Source organism: Pelobates fuscus, chromosome 4, assembly GCF_036172605.1.
Source record: "Pelobates fuscus isolate aPelFus1 chromosome 4, aPelFus1.pri, whole genome shotgun sequence".
NCBI lineage: Eukaryota > Metazoa > Chordata > Amphibia > Anura > Pelobatidae > Pelobates > Pelobates fuscus.
The window spans coordinates 256,058,980-256,080,740 of NC_086320.1; the positions used below are offsets into that span (position 1 = coordinate 256,058,980).

At 41.7% G+C, this 21,761-nt stretch overlaps 1 protein-coding gene across 1 annotated transcript in view; it reads left to right on the top strand.

Moving 5' to 3' along the window:
- ITGA9 (integrin subunit alpha 9) overlaps positions 1–21,761 on the top strand; it is a 496,852-nt gene that overhangs the window by 322,047 nt on the left and 153,044 nt on the right. Inside the window, exon 17 of the mRNA XM_063452059.1 lies at positions 19,058–19,134. Coding sequence (XP_063308129.1) covers positions 19,058–19,134 — 77 coding nt within the window. The remainder of the gene's footprint in view (positions 1–19,057; positions 19,135–21,761) is intronic.

Sequence of the window (21,761 nt, forward strand, 5' to 3'; positions counted from 1 at the left end):
TTGGAGGGGGGATATTGCAAGCCCTGGTGGTCCGATGGTGAAGCTCTCATGGTCCAATGGTGAATGAACTCTAGCCTGCAGCTCCTTGGGCCAGAGTTCACTCTATTGAGATTTCTGTTGGAGTCTTGCTATGAGAACCTACAGGACTTGGCAGAGCGGTAGGCTATAACTCCTAGGTCCTCCTCTCTCCTTCTCTCTCCTTCTCTGCCAGATTTAAGTGCCAGTCATGGCACACAGTAGGGCAGGCACTTGGATAGCACTGGCCCTGCATGAGCCAGCAGCATCATCTTTATGGGCGGGCAGAGTGATCAGCAGGCCTCGACCCCGTGGCTATCGCAGCCCATTGGTGGCGAGCCTGAGCCTGCTTTGACTTAGAGAAAATTTATGTTGCTTTACATTGATATTTATATTGATTCTTCACACTACTACTATTTCTAACATATATATATATATATATATATAGTATTATTTTTTTTACAGTGCATTTATCTAATTATTTAACAATAAGTAATTCACTCAAAACTAATACTGATGGGCACAAGCAGTAAAGAAGGGTCAGCAATAAAAACATTTTAGCACCAATCTATTGCCATGTTCCCCGTACGCCCCCCCCCAATACTTTTTCTGTTATTATTTTTATTTTATTTTTTATTTATAAATTCTTATTTTATTTTATGTTTGCACCACTGATCGACATCACAATTTACAGTACATGTTTTCATTCTTGTGTGTGTTGCTTACGATAACACGGTAGATACACATTGTGTCCGCTTATCGGGTATGGTAACCATATTTCCTGGGCTTTTATCTTAGGTAGCGTTGGCAGGGACAACATTGGTTCTTCGTGTATGTGTATTATTCCGTCGGTGCTACCTCCATTGGTAGTTGATGTGGTAATATAACATAATAGTTTTTCCATTAGTTTGTTTACATCAGCTTGGATATTCATTTTCGGACGTTGCCTCCCCCTTTACACCTAGGTTTCCCTGTTGTGTTATTGGTTTGCCCCATGTTTCCCTCCCAGGTGCATTTGACGTTCTCATGGAACCCCTTTTTCTAGCTTTGACATTTATAGTTTTTCCATGGTTACCAGATCTTGTCTTCTATGGTTGATTAACCTTTTTCCAATTTGCCGCTATTTCTATTTTTGCCGTTGTGAGCATAAAATAGAGGAGAGCGTTTTTGTATTTGCTTTTGTGCTGGGATGAGGTAGGTACCTGCAATAGCATCGTCTGGACATCGAAGGTCAGGAATAGGTCCAGTACCCACTTAATCGTTTCCTTCACCTCTCTCCACTATTTTTGTACTATGGAGCATTCCCACCATATTTGCTGAAGGCTCCCTTTTCTTTGTGACATCGCCAGCATAGTGGGGATATCGAGCTATCTATGCTATATAGGTTTTGTGGTGTGATATACCACCTAGTGAGAATTTAAGGTTTGCTTCTTGATAAAGCCAGTAAAGACCTGTTGCAGTGACTTGAAAAACATTTTTGGCTGTGTTATCGGTAGTGTGTTTGGTATATATAGTTTTTCTGTTATTATTACCATGATTTATATAGAAATTAAAATGGGACATTGAGAGGTGAAGAAGGTCCTGTTCAAATATAATCCATTATATTCTGAGGTAGGCAGACATATATTGTTTTTTTTTTGCCCACGGGTACTTACTGGTGAGGTGGTCTGATCGGGATTTGAAACTAGGTTTCCCAATTCTAAGACAGTGATGTTACCACTGCTCTAATCAAAACATTCAAAATATACCATATATTGAAATAGTCTAAAAAATATGAAAATCATTTTAAAAGTGTATCTAAAAAAATAATTAAATCATGTAAAACTTCCAAACATATTAAATTGAGGCAATAATATTGAATTATATGAGTGCATAAAGCAATAATATATAAGCTTTCAGCTTTCAAATAGCATGCACTATTATATATCTGTATGTCAGGACTGCAAAAAGGCAGGTGGTATGTTGAGGATTTATTTTTTATTAGCAGGGCTTGCATGTCTGGTAGTGAAACATTAGATACACATAAATTAACCATTTTTGTGTCAGTTTCACAGATTAATAAAAAACTGTTTTTTTGATATTGTTTTCCACATGCACTCCAGCTGTTGCATTTGTAAAATTCTGCATCCTTAGAAATATGTGCATCTTAGAAGTATTTGCAATTTTGTTTGGTGTGTTAATCTGAAGGCGGTGAATTAGCTGTTTGTGGATATTTACACATGTAGAGAAATATAACTGTTAAGATGCAAAGTTTATTTACCGTATATACTTGAGTATAAGTCGAATTTTTCTGAAAACCCCCAACTCGACTTATACTCGAGTCAATGTCTGTATTATGGTAATTTACATTGCCATAATACAGACAAGGGGCTGTGTAGGAGGGGGGCTGGCAGAGAGCGTTTACTTACCTCTCCTGCAGCTCCTGTCAGCTCCCTCCTCCTCCTCGCCGGTCTGGTCAGCTCCCTCTGTCAGCTCCACTGTAAGTCTCGCGAGAGCCGCGGGTTCATAGCGCGGGCGCGAGACTTACACTGTGAGCAGGCAGAGGGAGCTGACCGGACCGGCGCGGAGGAGAAGGGAGCTGACAGGAGCTGCAGGAGAGGTAAATAAACGCTGTCTGACAGCCCCCCTCCACTGAACTGCCAATTCCACTGGACCACCAGGGAGTGAGAGCCCCCTTCCCTGCCATGTATCAAGCGGGGGGGGGGGGGGGGGGACGAAAAAAAAAAAATTAATAAAATAAAATAATATTTTAAAAATAATAATAATAAAATAAATAAATAATAAAAAAATAATAATAAAAATGCCCACCCCCCACCAAGGCTCTGCAACACACGCACACTGCACTCATACACACGCACACTGCACTCATACACACGCACACTGCACTCATACACACGCACACTGCACTCATACACACGCACACTGCACTCATACACACGCACACTGCACTCATTCACACACACTGCACTCATTCACACACACTGCACTCATTCACACACACTGCACTCATTCACACACACTGCACTCATTCACACACACTGCACTCATTCACACACACTGCACTCATTCACACACACTGCACTCATTCACACACACTGCACTCATACACTCATACACACACACTGCATTCAAACGCACACAATGCATTCATTATATACACACACTGTAAATAAATATTCAATTAGTATAATTTTTTTTAGAATCTTATTTTATTTAGAAATTTACCAGTAGCTGCTGCTTTTCCCACCCTAGTCTTATACGCGAGTCAATAAGTTTTCCCAGTTTTTTGGGGTAAAATTAGGGGCCTCGGCTTATATTCGGGTCGGCTTATACTCAAGTATATATGGTCTCTCTTTTTAAAGTAATACTCCAACCACCATAACCATTACTGGGTACTATGGTGAATATGGTATTACGAATGCCCTGGCCACCCCATGTAAGTAGACAACAATTTCTGATGGCAGTCCTGGCATGGGATCTAGGATACACCAGTGCAGAAAAAAATTGTTTTAGTGTTCAGATCCACCTTCAGGCGCCTGGAGGAGCAGCCCGGCGCTGGGGGGCAGTTCTAGAGCCGCTCGCTCAGCGCTGCGGTCCAAGACAGGAGGAGCCCACCAGGAAATAACGGTGGTGCCGGCCCTGGGTATCATTGGAAATCAAGTACGTCTACAAAAATGACAGCTATACAAACTAGAGTAAGTCAGGCAGCAGGCTTAATCTTTTTAAATAACAAAATGTCTAGAGGCAACTGTTTTAATTTTTCTGGCAACACAACTGACTCATTTATTTAAAACTTGTTCCTATATAGCAGGGGTTCCTAGCCGAGTCCTCAAGCACCCCCATACCTTGTGTCTAAAGTGGTTTTTTTTTCTTTTTAAAAACACCTTAGACATAAGTGGGTAATCCTTAAATCCTGGACTGTTAGGGAGTACTTGAGGACTGGGTTGGAACCACTGATATATAGGATCCAGATTACCTGTTTTTTTGTTGGCACTGTAAACTTCTAGAAGTCCCTTCACATTTTTAAAACATGTACCATGCACGTTCTGGTGCTGCCCTAAAATAAAAGTGTCACAATAGACTGGAAAAAAAGTAATAATAATGATAAAAATATCTTAAGATACCTTAATCCTTTTATTCTGGTGCACATGTATCTTGGTCCAGTGATATATCAAGTAATGCAAAAGTAATGTGTATGTATATGTACTATCCACAGACTTCAGGTGGAAGGGGTTTTCAATCAAAATTTTCCCCATCATAACTTTTTTGGTTTTATTTATTTATATATATATATATATATATATATATATATATATATATATATATATAATATAACCAAAAAAGTTATGGTGGGGAAAATTGTGATTGAAAACCCCTTCCACCTGAAGTCTGTGGATCGTCATTACAATGTTAAAAAGAAATCTGTACACCAGTCAAGCCAAGACTTGCTTTTCCCACAGAAATCACACATTTGCAGTGATGTTACTACCGCAAAGGACTCTGGGTGGACATATTCAAATTAGAACAACAAAGAATCACATGTTTGCCTCATTCCATTTTAATAGATATAGTAATGAACCCAAGGCACACCAAGGTTTGCACATAAACTTTGACAGAAAAAAGTGCATAGAATAGTGCATACCAAATCAATAGTACCAGTACCACAATAGTAATAAAGTTTAAACTCTTAAGCCAAAGTGTATTGGATATACAGGTTAGATACACTGTATCCAAATGGCATGAATGATGATAATAAAATTAACCTTTTTTTTTAACATTGTTTACTGGATAATCTATATTTGTCTTTTTTTGTCTAGTTCTAACTTATATATACTTAAAGAACAACCAGTACTTTTTATACCACATTACTTCTCACCCACTTTCAGTTGAACTTTTCTTATAATTATATATTCAAATATTGTCATTGCATTTTAAACATGGATTCCTTTGAGTCTGTGTTTGCTGTATACAACAGCTTTGAAACACAGCTTAGGAAAAGATGCAAAGCCAGTGGGAAAAGCAAGTCTTATGGCTTGACTGTTGTGCAAATTTGTGTTTAACATTCTATTGACTGACTATATATATATATAGTTGTAATACAAATTATTCATACCCCATCGAGAATCAGGTTTATTGTCAAAATGTACAGACTTTCAGATGTTTGCAATGAACAAATCAAACCTAAGCAATTGAAATAGCTCAACATAATGAATGCTTCAACTGGTTTCAGCACATCTTTTAATGTTCGTTGCTGATTTCTACTTATGCCAGTTCTCTCATGCAAGCTGAAACATGTTGAAATAGAAATATTGGCATAGCTTAAACTAGTTACGCTTATCAGCTAATTTCATATCTTCAGATTAAGATGATCTCTAAGGTCCAATACTATTTATGGTTCTAATAAAGATAATATTAATCCGATACCTGACATTATCTATATTCCAATTTTTATTTTATTTAATTTTTTTAGAAAATACAAAGTAGTGTGATGATTGCAAACATATTTCTCTAGTAAGGGTTAATAAATTAAAATAGTACAGGACGTCATTGGACATTAACTAATGGAAGTGATTCAAATGTCGGGAAATACATCTATAGATACATGCAATATGAATTGTTTCTTGTTTGACCAAAAGGTAATTTTGTATGCTGTTTCAAAGGTATGATTTCCGTTTTGTGAGTCATTGTTAAAGTTTTGTCAACCGTTGTCAACTGATCAACTGGATTATATGCAACTAAACATTACAATTATAATAATACCCTAAATGGGGATAAAACTCTATGTATCACTCTGATGCCCCTGCAACCTCTGCCCCACAACTGCATCGCAGACTCGTGAATACAACATGCCACAGAGAGGCATCGGCTGACTTAATGGAGACTCCTGCCGGCACTAATCTCCCTGTGATGCGTTATTTCAGTTTGATACAAGCATATTTTACACATGTTGTTTATTTTATTGTTTATTCTTATTTCGATTATTGCTGCATCATAGTGTTATTTTACTCATATCATGCCAGTGGTGCCTGATGTCTTGTCTCCACCTGGGGAGCCTCTTAGGTGTTATCTTATGTACAATCTCTATGACTTATCTATGTTACACTACTGTTCTCTTGCATGACGACTACTACTTTAATATACATGAAAAAAAGTGCAGTTACTCCTGACATTCTATGTTCTAATTATCAACCTGGAGTTGCTTGTTTTGCTTAACATGAAATGTTAATGTCAATTTGTGTATACATCTCTGCGCATTCAAAATAAAGAATGTAAAAAAAAAAAGCTAGCAGTGCATTGAATATCATGCCTTAAGAGAGACATATTATAGGCTGTTTTGTCTAATTTTCCTTATCTGTTAAATAGCACTTTTCTATTTCAATTGATAGCACAAAAGATGTATCTATAATTATGGATTACCTATCATCACTGATGCTAGCTTTCCCTCACTACTCAGTATTAGTTGAGTTATGCATTTTTGTCTTGAAATTTTATATATTTTTTTTTTATTTCATATTAAACCCTTGTTTATTCACTAAACTTTTAATTGTATTGAAGTGAAAATGTAATGGCAAAATTCAAGAATAGCCACATTGTGACTTTAATTGAGTTTAACAATTTTCGAAATCTGCTATTTTTGTGGAATTTTGCAATTCAGGCTTACGGTTTCTATAATTTAGAGTATAGTTAACCCCTTAAGGATGGCCGGCGTGCTATGCCATTCTACAAAATGTGGGCTTTAACTATGCAGGGCGACGCCCACTCTGGTCATACATACTCGTCTTACCCACATATGCTGATTAGAGACACTGACAACCCAGGCAGCCCCCCTGCAGCCAATTCTTCTGTGTCATGTTATAGTGATGATATCGTGATCACGTGGCCGGCTTTGCAGTTTGAAAAACTGCCTACAGTGGACTGCAGATACAAATAGATAGATACAAAAGTCCATAGAAACCTGCACTCTGCAGTAGAATTATAGTTCAATACCTGGTTCTCATTCACAATTATACAAAAGCATATTTTCTATGCTATAACTCCAAGGACTTTTTAAAGTAGTAGAAATATAAAACTTAGCTTTTGTTTACATCATCCAAAAATAAAAAATCGGCGTTTCAGTTTAAATACTAAACTTTCATCAGGATCAAAAAAGGTTTATGATCCTGATGAAAGTTTAGTATTTAAACTGAAACTGCTATTAAAAAAAGACTGGCCATTTAGAATACCCTGAGTTGTCTACTTTTGCAAATGGTATGCCATGATGGGGGCCTTTTTCCTGGTCTGCCATACGGTGTCAAAGGCAACCTGACCAACCTGGCAAGTTTCTGTGTGTAAAAAAAAAATTATGTGCAAGATGTATATTTGACCCTGTAACTTTTCGAAACCCCATAAAACCTGTACTCAAATATGAGTGTTTTAAAGCAGTACAACATATAATGACAATGATATCATAGGTGAAAGATCAATTTTGTTTGTGAAAAATACAAACAAACAACAAATATAAACACAAAGTTTGGCCAGGGTTTGTGACTAAGTGGCTACTTAAAAAAGACTGGACTAACCTCATTTTAAATACCCTGCATTGTCTATTTTTTTGTAAATGGTATGCCATGATGAAGTCATTTTCATTCCTGGGCTGCAATGGCAACATAGGCACAGCAAACCAATCTAGCAAATTTCAACGTCTAAAAAAAGTCTTTAACTTTTTCAAAACACCATAAAACGCTTACCCATGGGACAGCAGAGCATAGATCTAAGTGTCCTTTATTGCAGTACAAGCTAACAGTATTGTGTGATTCACAATTAAAATGTCATGCAGAACTTAAAAATAAAATTTCTTAATGTCACACTTTTCTTTTAGATTTTTTATTTTATTTTAAATTGTGTTCCATGTTTAAATATTTGATTGAAAATAAAAGCCATTTTCTCCTGAACATTATATAATAAGGGTGAACCTAATATTAGAGATGTAACTTATAGTTGAACAGATATATATATATATATATATATATATATATATATATATATATTATATATATTATATATATATATATATATATATATATATATATATATATTCTTGTATATATCTATTCAATGAAACCGTTTTTGTCAGCGTAACCCTTACTGTCCTGCACCACCTGAAAAGTAAAAAAAAAAGCAAAATGTACTTGTAACTCTGTGCTGAGATCAAGTTTTTGAAGCCCAATCCTCCACCTTTGACATCTCGCTCTCTAACTGCAAGGGGAGGGAATTCAGGGACGATGTTTTAACTCTATTACAAGCTGTGTAAATTGTATAACTATTACAAGCTGGAAAGAAATGTAAAACGTTTGCCATATACGTGTTGGTTATAAGTTATTTGGGAAAATGACCAGTAAATGAAAGCAATACTTTAGTTAAGAGTGAGTGATGAAAATCGTGTTCTTTTTTAAGTTTTATGTTGAATGTTTCTTAGAAATTAGCAAGTTTTATTGATTTGAGCATACATTTGCAACATTTAGATCAAAATAAAAAATCTGGTAAATAATCACCTCTCTGGTTTGAAGTAATTTGTTTCCAATTCCAAGTCAAATTTTTATGTTGTTGGTAGTTGGTTCTCAGATTAGCATAAAACAGCTGATTATTGCTTTGGCCTTGGTATTTCTTTAAAGGGCAATTATTTAATTCTTTATTTTTGTAGTGCATAAGCTTTTAACAGTCGGTTGTGAGGTACCCCAAAGGCAGTCCTCCAACGCATTATAGACAGTGGAACATAGGGGTACATGAGGTAGCTAGCACATATTTTATATTTAAAGGTAGTTGAGTATTAACATGGTAGGAAACAAGCTTAGGTAACATTATTTGAGAAAAGCATAAAAACAAATACCAACACCAGCCAAACTAAATTACATGAGGGTTAGAAACGGTTACATGCCTGCATTTTTAAAGCAAGTGTGTTCGCCCCTGGGCTTGCTGGTGTAGCACAGTAGATGATAAACTTCACAATATGAGAGGTGCACATCGGGCATTTAGAGAAGTACAGATCATCAGAGATAGTGGTATACTGTGTGCAGGGCTGCCATCAGAAATGTTAGGGCCCCTGACACAGCTCAAGATCTGGGCCCCCGGGGCCAGCCCCGAGTCCGCCCACAAGGATGAAGTGTGTGTGTGTGTATAGTGGATGCGGTATGTGTGTCATGGATGCAGTGTGTATAGTGGATGTAGAATGTGTATAGTGGATGCGGTATGTGTGTCATGGATGCAGTGTATATAGTGGATGCAGATTGTACGTTTTGTGTAATGTATGTAATGTTTGTATGCATGCATTAGATGCAGAGTGTGTGTGTAGTGAATGCAGGTGTGTGTATAGTGAATGCCGAGTGTGTGTTTTTGTAGTGGATGTAGTGTGTTTGTAGTGAATGTAGTGTGTTTGTAGTGAGTGAAACGTGTGTATAGTGAATGTAGTGTGTGTGTGTAGTGCAAAGTGTGTTTAGTGAATGTAGTGTGTGTGTAGTGCAGAGTGTGTTTAGTGAATGTAGTGTGTGTGTAGTGCAGAGTGTGTTTAGTGAATGTAGTGTTTGTAGTGAGTGCAGAATGTATAGTGAATGTAGTGCAGAGTGTTTAGTGAATGTAGTGTGTGTAGTGCAAAATGTGTATAGTGAATGTAGTGTGTGTGTGTGTAGAGCAAAATGTGTATAGTGAATGTAGTGTGTGTCTGTAGCGCAAAGTGTGTTTAGTGAATGTAGTGTGTGTGTGTGTGTAGTGCAGAGTGTGTTTAGTAAATGTAGTGTTTGTAGTGAGTGCAGAGTGTTTTAGTGAATGTAGTGTATGTGTAGTGCAGAGTGTGTTTAGTGAATGTAGTGCAGAGTGTGTTAGTGAATGTAGTGTGTGTGTAGTGCAGAGTGTGTTTAGTGAATGTAGTGTGTGTGTGTGTGTGTAGTGCAGAGTGTGTTGAGTGAATGTAGTGTGTGTGTGTAGTGCAGAGTGTGTTTAGTAAATGTAGTGTTTGTAGTGAGTGCAGAGTGTTTTAGTGAATGTAGTGTATGTGTAGTGCAGAGTGTGTTTAGTGAATGTAGTGTGTGAGTGTGTGTAGTGCAGAGTGTGCTTGTAAGGATTCAGTGTGTGTGTAAAATAGGGGGGTAGGGGAGTATTATTTTATTTATTTATTTGTGTATATTTCAATTTTATTCCCCCCTCCCTGGTTCTTACCGTGCCAGGGAGGGGGGAGATCGCATTTCCTGTTGATCCAGTGGCATGGTGGAGGGAGCCAGCCGCGGTACATTGAAGAGAGGGCCCAGCAGCACACACAGTCTTCCTTTCCAGCTCCTCTCTGACCAACTCTCGCGAGACAGGCCTGCGTGCTGTGCGGAGCGTTGCCATAGTAACTTGTGGCAACGCTCTGGCAGCCGCAGGGTGCAGGAAAGTTAGACAGAGAGCAGCTGGAAAGGAGGACAGAGTTTGCTGCTGGGCCCCCTCTTCATCGTACAGGTAGCAGGGGGCCATCTGTGCATATATATATATATATATATATATATATATATATATATATACTTCTCTATGACAAGCGTTCAGCGTCGACATGCAGAGCATGGAGATGTTGAATGTCAGTGCTGCACATTTTGCAACACTGACACAGGAAGCGCCTAGGTGTTCCTAGGCAGCAATGTAAACACTGCATTTTCTCTGAAAAGGCAGTCTTTGCAGCAAAAACCCTGCAGTGGTAGACTATACTCACCAGAACAACTACCTTAAGATGTATAATATAAATTAAGCTGTAGTTGTTCTGGTAACTATAGTGTCCCTTTATGTTTGTGCGTGCAAAGGGGTAGCGACTGCAGAGGGTGCCGAAAGGAAGGGGCTGTAAAGGGTGTGAGTGGAAGGGGCTGCAGAGGGTACAGGGGGGAATAGAGGCTGTAGTGGGTGCAAAGGGTAATAGGAGCTGCAGTGGGAGCAGTTGGGTAGCCCACTAGCCACTACCAAAAGCGAAACCCTACCATTGCGCACAGTGCAGGGGGCAGGAGCTGCAGTGGGAGCAGGGGGGCAGGAGCTGCAGTGGGAGCAGGGGGTAGGGGATGCAGTGGGAGCAGGGGGTAGGGGATGCAGTGGGAGCAGGGGGTAGGGGATGCAGTGGGAGCAGGGGGTAGGGGATGCAGTGGGAGCAGGGGGTAGGGGATGCAGTGGGAGCAGGGGGTAGGGGATGCAGTGGGAGCAGGGGGTAGGGGATGCAGTGGGAGCAGGGGGTAGGGGTGATAGAGGATGCAGTGGGAGCAGGGGGTAGGGGGTGCAGTGGGAGCAGGGGGTATGGGATGCAGTGGGAGCAAGGGGGGGTAGGGGATGCAGTGGGGGAAGGGGGGGGGGTAGGGGATGCAGTGGGAGCAGGAGGGTAGGGGATGCAGTGGGAGCAGGAGGGTAGGGGATGCAGTGGGAGCAGGAGGGTAGGGGATGCAGTGGGAGCAAGGGGGGGTAGGGGATGCAGTGGGAGCAAGGGGGGTAGGGGATGCAGTGGGAGCAGGGGGGTAGGGGATGCAGTGGGAGCAGGGGGGTAGGGGATGCAGTGGGAGCAGGGGGGTAGGGGATGCAGTGGGAGCAGGGGGGTAGGGGATGCAGTGGGAGCAGGGGGTAGGGGATGCAGTGGGAGCAGGGGGGGTAGGGGGTGCAGTGGGAGCAGGGGGGGGTAGGGGGTGCAGTGGGAGCAGGGGGGGTAGGGGATGCAGTGGGAGCAGGGGGGGTAGGGGATGCAGTGGGAGCAAGGGGGGGTAGGGGATGCAGTGGGAGCAAGGGGGGGTAGGGGATGCAGTGGGAGCAAGGGGGGGTAGGGGATGCAGTGGGAGCAGGGGGGTAGGGGATGCAGTGGGAGCAGGGGGGTAGGGGGGATAGGGGATGCAGTGGGAGCAGGGGGATGCAGTGGGAGCAATGGGGGGAATGGGATGCAGTGGGAGCAAGGGGGTAGGGGATGCAGTGGGAGCAAGGGGGGTAGGGGCTCCCAAAACCCTCCCAAACCTTACCTCTCTGGTGGTCCTCTTCTGAAGGAACCTCACAATGCTGACACGCTGCCTGTAAGTCTGCTCAGGGCAGCTCCGCACAGCTCACTCTGCACTGTGACTGGTGATGTCACTTCCTGCAGAACCAGCCGCAGGGAGCTGCCCTGAGCAGTTACAGGCAGCTCAGTGAGGCTGTGTTTGGAGACAGGCACACTGAGGGGCAGCCTAGTGGGGTCTTTGGAAGGCCCCTATAGCTGTCCCTCAGTGTGCCCTGCACAGAGGAGATGATTAGTAGCAGCAGGGGCCCGCGGAGGGCTATGCGGCCCCTTGCTGAGTGCAGGCTGGCTGGGGAGATTGTTTAACTCCCCAGCTCAGCCATTACTTACTGAAGCAGTATGTGGGGCTCGGGGGCCCCCAGGACCGCCGGGCCCATGACAACTGTTATGGTTGTCATGCCCTGATGGCGGCCCTGACTGCGTGCCCTGTTAAGCAGATGATTATTAATATGTTACACCAAGCCCGTTGTAAAAGTGAGCTTAAGTAGAGGCATGTATGTGACTTTAAGGGACGGCATAATGCCCACACATGCACCCAACGTTGTATTATGCCCATGCTGGTTCTAGACATCGTCGATTGACTATAGCTTAAGATATCTTAAAGGTAGCTAGGAAGGTTAGTTACATACTATAATAATGTAGTTTGATCTTTCCAGCTTCTGGCGTTGTATGAGGGCAGTGCATGCTGTTTGTGTATGGCTGGGTGGCTGTTTTAACTGCTGGGGACAGTGAATCACCCTAGAGACCCTTGTAGCCACGCTTGGGTATGGCGGATGAGGGTGGCTGACCGTGATAAGGTGGATCTCGTGTGTGCTCTACCCGTGCTGGGTATGTTTGGGTCAGTGGGGCACACATACGAACGTCCACTTAAGTCTCTGCTTGGCCATTGTCCCATGTGGGCTTAGCGTGGTCCCGCTGCAAGCCGGCTGTCGATATTCTTCTCGGCTCTGTCCGGGCTGGCTGGGAGGTGTGGTGTGTTAATCCTGAATAAGTATGTGGCACCTTGCTTGGGTGACCAGCCTTCCCGTCTCTTCAGGAGGGGAGGCTCTCGCCTGCCGCGCGTCGTCTGCCATTGCTGTAGTGAGAGCATTAGCCTGTCGTGCCTCCATGTCATCAGCTTGCTTCTGGCCTGCTAGGGCGCTTGTAGTTGGTTGCTTTCAGATCAGCTTGTGTCCGGAGGCCTTGTTGTTAACAGTGTGCGTGGGGGTAAACCATCCCCTCTCTTTGTCTCCAGCGTACATGGCATCTGCCATTTTAGTTGAAGTGCCCGGCCCGCCGATTAGGGTGGTGTCGCTGGGCCTTGGTTGCTTTGCAGTGGTCTGGGCCACAGGATGAGGACCGGGATGACCCCCACCGGTCCAGAGGGGGGGGGGGCAGAGCCAAGTCCACGCCGATTTGGGCCTCTGGCTGGGCACTATTAGGCGGGATAGTGGAGCAGCGGCCGTCTGCCCCACTCACCGCTGGAGAAGGCCCCAGCTAGGGCATCGAATATTTCCCATCCAGTGGACTGTAACTTGGAGAGCCAGCCTCTCCCTGGATCCAGTGCCCCCTTGCACAGAGGACCAGTGCTGACGGGTTTCTTTCTGGGTCTAAAATCATAGGTTACAGGCTTAAAGTGTAATAGTTTGCAGGAGCTGAGCTTTCTTGTGGCCGGCCAGCTCGGCGGTCCGGCCCCGCCCCCTTTAAAGGGCAATTATGAAGTACAAGGCAATAAATGAGATTAATATCCACAGAAGTCGTTTTGTAAACCATTGTAATAGTTTGAAGGCAAATTACATTTTTGGTGCAACGTTAAAGTAACTGCAATTACGCTGACCACTGGGGCATGGCACTGACTAAGTACATAGTAGACTTAGTAAAATCTAAATGTAAACATTGCCATATGTTACTGAATGTCACTGGCTGAATCTGGACTATAAGTGTCAGGGCTTACCTGGGTGTGGGAGTCCGGCAGGCAGAGAAGTATGCTCACCCTTGCAAGAAAACACAGGCCAAGGTGATCAGGCAAGAATTCACCTGACCTGTGAGTCGGTGCACGGGGGCTGTGCAGGGTAAATCCAAAACGCGGTACAGGAACAATAAACCAGGAGAATAGTCGTGGGAAGCCAAGGGTCAAAGGAAGCCAGAAGTCAGGATAATCGGTGTACCAAGCCAGAGGTCAATAACAAACTGGAGAACAGGAAACAGCAGGATGATCACCAGAGTCAAGGAACTGACACTGCCTTCTGGGAGAGGCAGTGTTATATACCTGGCTAACGAGACATCAGGCTCAGGTGTAACTTGAGTGACAGGAGAAGTTCCAACAAATGTCCAGCTTCAGTACTAAATACTAGACAGGGCTAGATACAGGAAACAGAAGCGGAGAGATGGCTCAGAGGTAAGCCAAAGCACCAGAGCTGCCAAGGTCCCAGGTTCGAATCCTGACAATAAGGCAGCATTAAGTAAGATCTGTCAGTGGAAATTATTTAAAATTATTTTTTGTAGAAGCAGTAGAAAAAAACAACTGTTTGGAGACTTGTATTTTACGGTAGGTGATATGTTACTTCCTATAATGTAGGAACTAAAATGAGATGTATTAAGATTGCCCAGCTCCTTAAGTAGGATGCCAGATAAAAAGCCTATTTCTGTGAGGGCAGTCCTGGACTGGCCATTAAGCATACTGGGCAAATGCCCAGCGGGCCACGATGGCCATGGGCCGAGGGCGACAGGGGAGATCAAGAGATATATGAGCGCCGACCCTGCTGTGTACCTTCATGGGCCAGTGACATGCAGCCGCCGGCTGGAGAGGGCGGGAGACAGGAGAGGACCCGGGGAACTCTAGCCTGATTCCTCTCGCGAGGTCAGGGCATTGCAGCGGTTACCATGGCAATGCTAAGATCTTGCAAGAGTGAACTCTAGCCACACAGGCTAGCGTTCACTCACCACAAGAACCACCAGGGATTGCAGCACGGTCCCCCTCCAAGGCAAAAGGTATGAAGGGGGGAGGGATACTTGATACATAATATTTACATTAATCTATCTCCCCCTCCCCCCCCACACACACACCACACCTCCAAACATATTCACACACATATAACCCACACACACCACCCTTACACACACACATACACAGCACCCCCACACACAGCACTCTTCACATACACACAGCACCGTTCACACACATGCTACAGAATCTGTTGGCACTATATAAATGCCAATAATAATATTAATAATAATACACACACACAGCACCCTCACACACTGCACCCCTGACATACACACACACAGCACCCCTCACATACACACACAGCACCCTTAACATACACACACACACACACATCACTCTCACACACTGCACCCCTCACATCCACCCACAGCACCCTCCACAATGCACCCCTCACATACACACACAGCACCCTCACACACTGCACCCTGCCACACACACACAGCACCCTGCCACACACACAGCACCCTGCCACACACACAGCACCCTGCCACACACAGCGCACCCTCACACACTGCACCCTCAAACACACACAGCACCTCTCACATACAGCCTCCTCAGGCACACACAACACACTTGCATACACAGCGCTCCTCACACACAGCACCCCTCACACACACACACACACCCAACATCTACACACTCCCCTCACACACACATCACCACCACACGCACACTGCACTCCCCCAACAAACTGAACCCCTCACACACACTGCACCCCTACACACATTACATTCCAGACACACACTAGACCCCTTGCACAACTCTGGATCATTTGCACACACACACTAGATCCCTATATACTCTGAATCTGCTTTTTTTAATTAAAATAAAAACATATATATTTACATTAATCTATCTCCCACACACACACAATACCTCCAAACATATTTACACACAGCACCCCTCACACACACAGCACCCCTCACACGCAGCACCCCCCCACACACAGAAACCACACACACACACACACAAAGCGCACACTGCACCCCTTACACACACACACAGCACATTCACACACAACACCCCTCACACATAAACACACACCACCCCTTGCACACACTGCACCTCTCTCTCTCTAACACACACAGCACCCCTAATACACACAGTCCATTCCATACACGCACTAGATCCCTTACACAACTCTGCATCATTTACACACACTAAATCCCTATATACACTCTGAATCCTCTATACACACAAATACAGCCTAGATCTCCTATCCACGCTCTGGAACCCTTAAATGAAGACTAGATCTCCTTCAAACACACTACATTCCTGACATACAAACTCTGGATCCCCTATGCACACACTAGATTCCTTGTAAACAAACACACTCTACAACCTCTACACACACTATGCTCCCTATACACACTCTCTCACTCTCTACAGCCCCTAGCCACACATTGCCCCACAAACACAAAACAACTGAAACTGACATATTTACACAACATCACACCACAATCATCTCACTCTACACACACGCAATCCCACAAGCAGGCTCCAAACACATGCACAATACTCTTTCCTGACCCTTTTGTCTCCTGGTATCCCACTTATGGAGACACCAGAGACAACTTACAAGCAAACACAGAGCAAGCCTGTTAATAAAAATGCTTGATCTGCGCAGAACAAATACACAGCCTTTTTCTTATGCGAGAGCTCTTCAGCAGAGCTCTGCGCATGGTCTGCCCTTTAAGAGCATTGAACCAATATGCTCACTATGAGAGGTAGCGTGCTTGCCATTGGTGATGACAAAACACACCCACTTTGGCCCCGCCCCCTTCTCAGTGGACCGCTGTGATTAAAAAATGCCTGGGCTGAATTTTTTTCCCAGTCCGGCTCTGGTGAGGGGTGTGTGGTGGGAAACTGACAGCGTTATTTACTGAAAATTCAGAGTGAATTTCAATTTTATGGCTGGACTAGCCAAACTTAAAGCCGCAAAGGAGCTCTTAAAGTGATCTACAACCAACATTGAGTGGATTTCTATGCTTGTCACAATCCGTTATGCAAGTAATCTTTAAAATGGTCCTTGTTATAGTTAATTACTCTTGGTTGATTCCGTGCTACAGAGTCTCACTTTTATCAATGACTAGTAATTAATGGCCACTGTTAGCTTTTTATGACTCCCATAGAGATTATTTGGAGATGAGGAATAAAATAACACTAGGTTGAATGCAGTCACTAATTCCCTCCGTTTTAAACCTAAAAATACTTGTAATGTTTTAGGACACAGAGATTACTATATGATTACAAAATAGTGTTTAACATATGTTTTGGTGTTAACTGGATGAAGATGCTTCAAAGTGCTTTATGCTATTTATGTTGATGATTTTGGTGGCAACAGCCAGTTTCTTTAGGAATAACCATAGACTATGAACTAACTTTGAGAGTACACTACCTATAGGACTATTTTAAAATTCTGCTCCGGTGGTTTCTCTTTTTTTGTATCTTCTTCCTTCATTAATGCTATACAGATTGTTTGTTTTTTAAATGTGTTATGGTTTCAAATTTAAGACATATTGCTCTATTATTTATTATATTTTTTAATGTATGAGGATATTTATTGTAGCCAAATACACAACATCACATTGGTTTTAGCAGATATTTTATTATAATTTAATAATATATTTTATAATATTATGGCCTTGATTTAATATTTTTGGATAAGCTTTTTAAATGATTTAATATTTTTGGATACACTTTGAAAATTATTTTTACAAATAATTATTTTTTATTTCTAGTAAAATATAAAAAAAATGTATCTGTATATACAAAAATACCAATTTATAAAAAGAACCAACATAGTAAAATATTAAAACATTTGTGTTGGGTCTTCAGCAGTGGTCCCAGTCAACTGCAGTTATGACTCTGACAACATCTCTGTTTGCTCCCCTGCAGTTTCTTCAGCTGGGAGAGAGGACCAGGTGCCAGGCGAAAAAGGCTCCTTCATGCCCAAGCTCTCCTGGTGTACCACCAATGATGCATGGTTTTCAGGAGTGCTGCCCCACTCCCAAGGCCATGTAATTATGGGAAATCTGGTCCTTTCTGTGTTATAATATGGGTCCTCGTGCATGTTTATGTTGGGTGATGCACATTTTTTACAAACCAATCTGATATATTTTGTCTCTTGTGAAAACAATACAGTAATACTAAATTGAAGGATTCCCCTGCAACCCAATGCCTCCACTGTCATCTCGGGATATCATATAGAAAGTTTACTATCCTCATTATTGTTTGAAAATATTTGTAAGAACATGTGGCTAAAATGTCACATAGTCCCTGTGTTCAAAATATTAGGTTGGAATCAAATATAGTGCTGACAATATATAGGTACTTATATAAAAACTGCTTTCTTCTTCTCCAAGATGGCTACTGCTAAAAGATACAACACACCCCAGATTACTCGCATCCAACAATTCCTGATAAACAGATCTAAGAGTGGTAAAAGAATTATCCAATGTATATCTGATTTTATTTCATAGTGTAAGATAATTATTTTAAACAGACATTTTTAAACATTATAACCACTACATTGTGCTGCATCCCTGTGCCTCCCAACCTCCTGTCCCCCCATTCTATTTTTAGGAATCATATTGTTTCCGAACGCTTATAATGCTCATGTTCCCCTTTAAGTATTCTTTAAGTTCTTGGTATCTTAGGAAAACATTGATGTGCATACCTCTTTTGCCATTCTTTTTCTGCTCCCATGCACTACAACCTTCTTTTTTTTTATCATTCAGAGTATATTTGAATAATAAACAGTACAGATGTTTAATTTATACATTGTTTTTTAAACTTTTTTTAAAAAAATTTACTGGTGCTTAGTAGATCTTACTGCTGGGAAGATTGCTGGCTGTTCTGCTGAACAAACAGGAGTTTAGGTTCCAGGTGAATGCATCCCTGCCAGTAATAACAGTTTTGTCTTTGATTGTCACACAATATTTTTTAAGCAGTTTTTAATGTGTCAGTTCTTTTTATTATTATTATTATTATTATTATTATTAAAAGTTTAATAATGTTTCTATTTTCTCTGTTTTCAGACATTCTTTGAGAGGAATTGTCGGTCTGATGATTGCGCTGCAGATTTAAACGTAAAGGGCAAACTTCTAATATCAAGGTATTTAACAATGTTTTTCTCATTTCAAAGTATGTCATGGGGCGCACATACAAATACAATAGTACACTTATAGAAGGAGACATATAAAATACAATAATAAATACATTGTTACAATAAAAAAATACAATACAATAAAATAACAATGTGTGCAGTTGCTTTTTGGAGGGAGATGGATGAAGATGTTTACAGGGACTCCAGACTGGTGGCAGATTTGATATTGAGGCGGCGTAGAAGAAACTTTCTCAACCAACCTCCTTTTTGAGATAGTAAATAAAAACTATGGAGCAAAAAGTGGAACAGAGGACAGAGAGAGTGGAAGCAGAAGGAGTGAGCCTACTACTCAGATAGTTTGAACGTTTTCCAGAAAATGGTTATTAATCACAGGAGTAGAGTGAAGAGTAAGTCTGGATGCCAAAATTAGCCAATTTATTGCCCCATTCCAACTTTGGCATTACATAGTTACATAGTTACATAGCTGAAGAGACTTGCGTCCATCAAGTTCAGCCTTCCTCACATAGAGGAGCTATACAATTATTATATTATTTATTTGAGTATTCTTGTTGGATAAACTTGGTCTGTTGGGCCATCTTCATTTTGGGAAGACCAGAGAATACCCTGTAATAAGCTTACTGCTTAATGCAGAAAAAGGGAGAAACAATGTGAATTTTTTGATGGTTCTACATACTGCCTACTAGTGCAGAATGTTGGGATATGACATATCACTAACAGCCCTGTGAGTGAAACAGAGAGATAGGATATGATGATAGAAAATGTCATGTCTGAGGCAGCATTCACTATACCTCTAGTAGTAATACTTCCACCCATGCCAGAAAATGTCTGCATTTATTTCTTCCAGAGAAAAAATATACAATGAAAGAAAACAAGAGTTAAAATATATTGGATCTAGCTAATCTCTTACTTTTTAATTTCAAGGCATTTTCTACTATTATGGAAAAGATTTTTTTTTGCATGTTTCATCTTTGCTCAGTTAGAATATTTCTTTACTTTATAGTTCACCCACAGATTGTATACTATTTTAATGGCCACAGAAGGATTGTTTAGGGCCTCTGTTCATATATGTAATCAATCATTTAGTTTGGGATGCATAAAAAGGGACATATTTTTACTGGTCAGCCTTTCATAATTTAAACATAACTAAAGTAGAGAAAAAAAGAGAATAATACCTTAAAACCAACCAAACAAAGCAAAACAGAGTTTTACTGTATTTTTCTTGCATCTCGTCAACATACAGTAAACGTGTTAAAAAATACTGGAGGAACCAGTGGACACTGGAAAGAAGGGAGATTGGATTTGATAGCTTTTATGTCCAACAATTTTTGAAGGAAAGACACTGTGAGAAATGTGATCATATGTGTTTAAAATGACTGTTTCAAGAAATACAGTGTTGATGAGCAATTATAACACTATTTAACAGTCATTTAGAACAGTGTTTCTCAACACCTGCAGGTCTAAAAAAAAATCTGAAGTATCCCTGCCTCGAGAAAGTGATTTTCATTCATTTAAATTTTAAATGAAACATGTACACACGGATATTTAAAGGGACACTATAGTCACCAGAACAACTACAGCGTAATGTGGTTGTTCTGGTGAGTATAATCATTACTTCCAGGCATTTTTTTTGCAAACACTGCCTTTTAAGAGAAAAGGCAGTGTTCACATTGCCCTTGAGTGACACCTCCAGTGGCCACTCCTCAGATGGCCACTAGAGGTGCTTCCTGGGGCACTACTGCACAGTGTGCAGCACTTCCGTTCAGCATCTCTTGATTCTTTTTTTTTTTTTTATTCTTTATTTTTGTTGTGCATGTTGTTACATAGCATCGACATACGCCACAACAGCGTGTTCATAGATGTATTCAAGTTATACAGCGGAGTGACGAATTGCACATTTTTTTTTTTTTTTTTTTAATTCTTTATTTTTCGTGATGCTTTGTTTCAATAAGTAATCAGCATAGAAAAACAAGTCGGTACAGTTACATATACAACAGTGAGCATAACATTACTCTGAGAACTTGTGGGTTAAACATTTTTGACAGCATCACTTTTCTATGTTACGTGCTTCCACTTTTTGGGGACCACAAGAGGAAGGTCGCTCGTTAATGAGCTTCTGCTTGTGTTTGGTTCTGATTGTGGTCCCTGTGTGTGTTGCCTATGACCTATGTCCTGTGATGGTGCGTGCTTATGCTTGGGGTTGCTGGGTACAGGTGTCTTGTCATATGTCAAGTGTGAGGTGACATGCTGGTTTCAGGTTGTAGAGGTGGTAGTGGATCGTGAGGAACTTATGCCTGTGCACCCCAAATAATGTGGAGGTTGAAGGTGTGGCTGGGTGTATCAAGTCTAGTGTGCTCAGGAAAGTCTGTGCTTCTCCCATAGTTAGTAGCGTATGCGCAGTCCTGTTTTGAGTCACTACTATGGAGCCATTCGCTCCCCAGCGGTATGCCAGTCCTGCGTTTCTCAGCTGGGGTGTGACCGGCCCATAGCTTTTACGAATCTGGAGGGTGGCTCTTGTAACATCCTGGTAAAACGTGAGGCTTGAGTTCTCGAATGTGATCAGTGCCTTGTCTTTGATTGCCGCCATAATTTGGAGCTTATCAGGTAGCGTGAGGCAT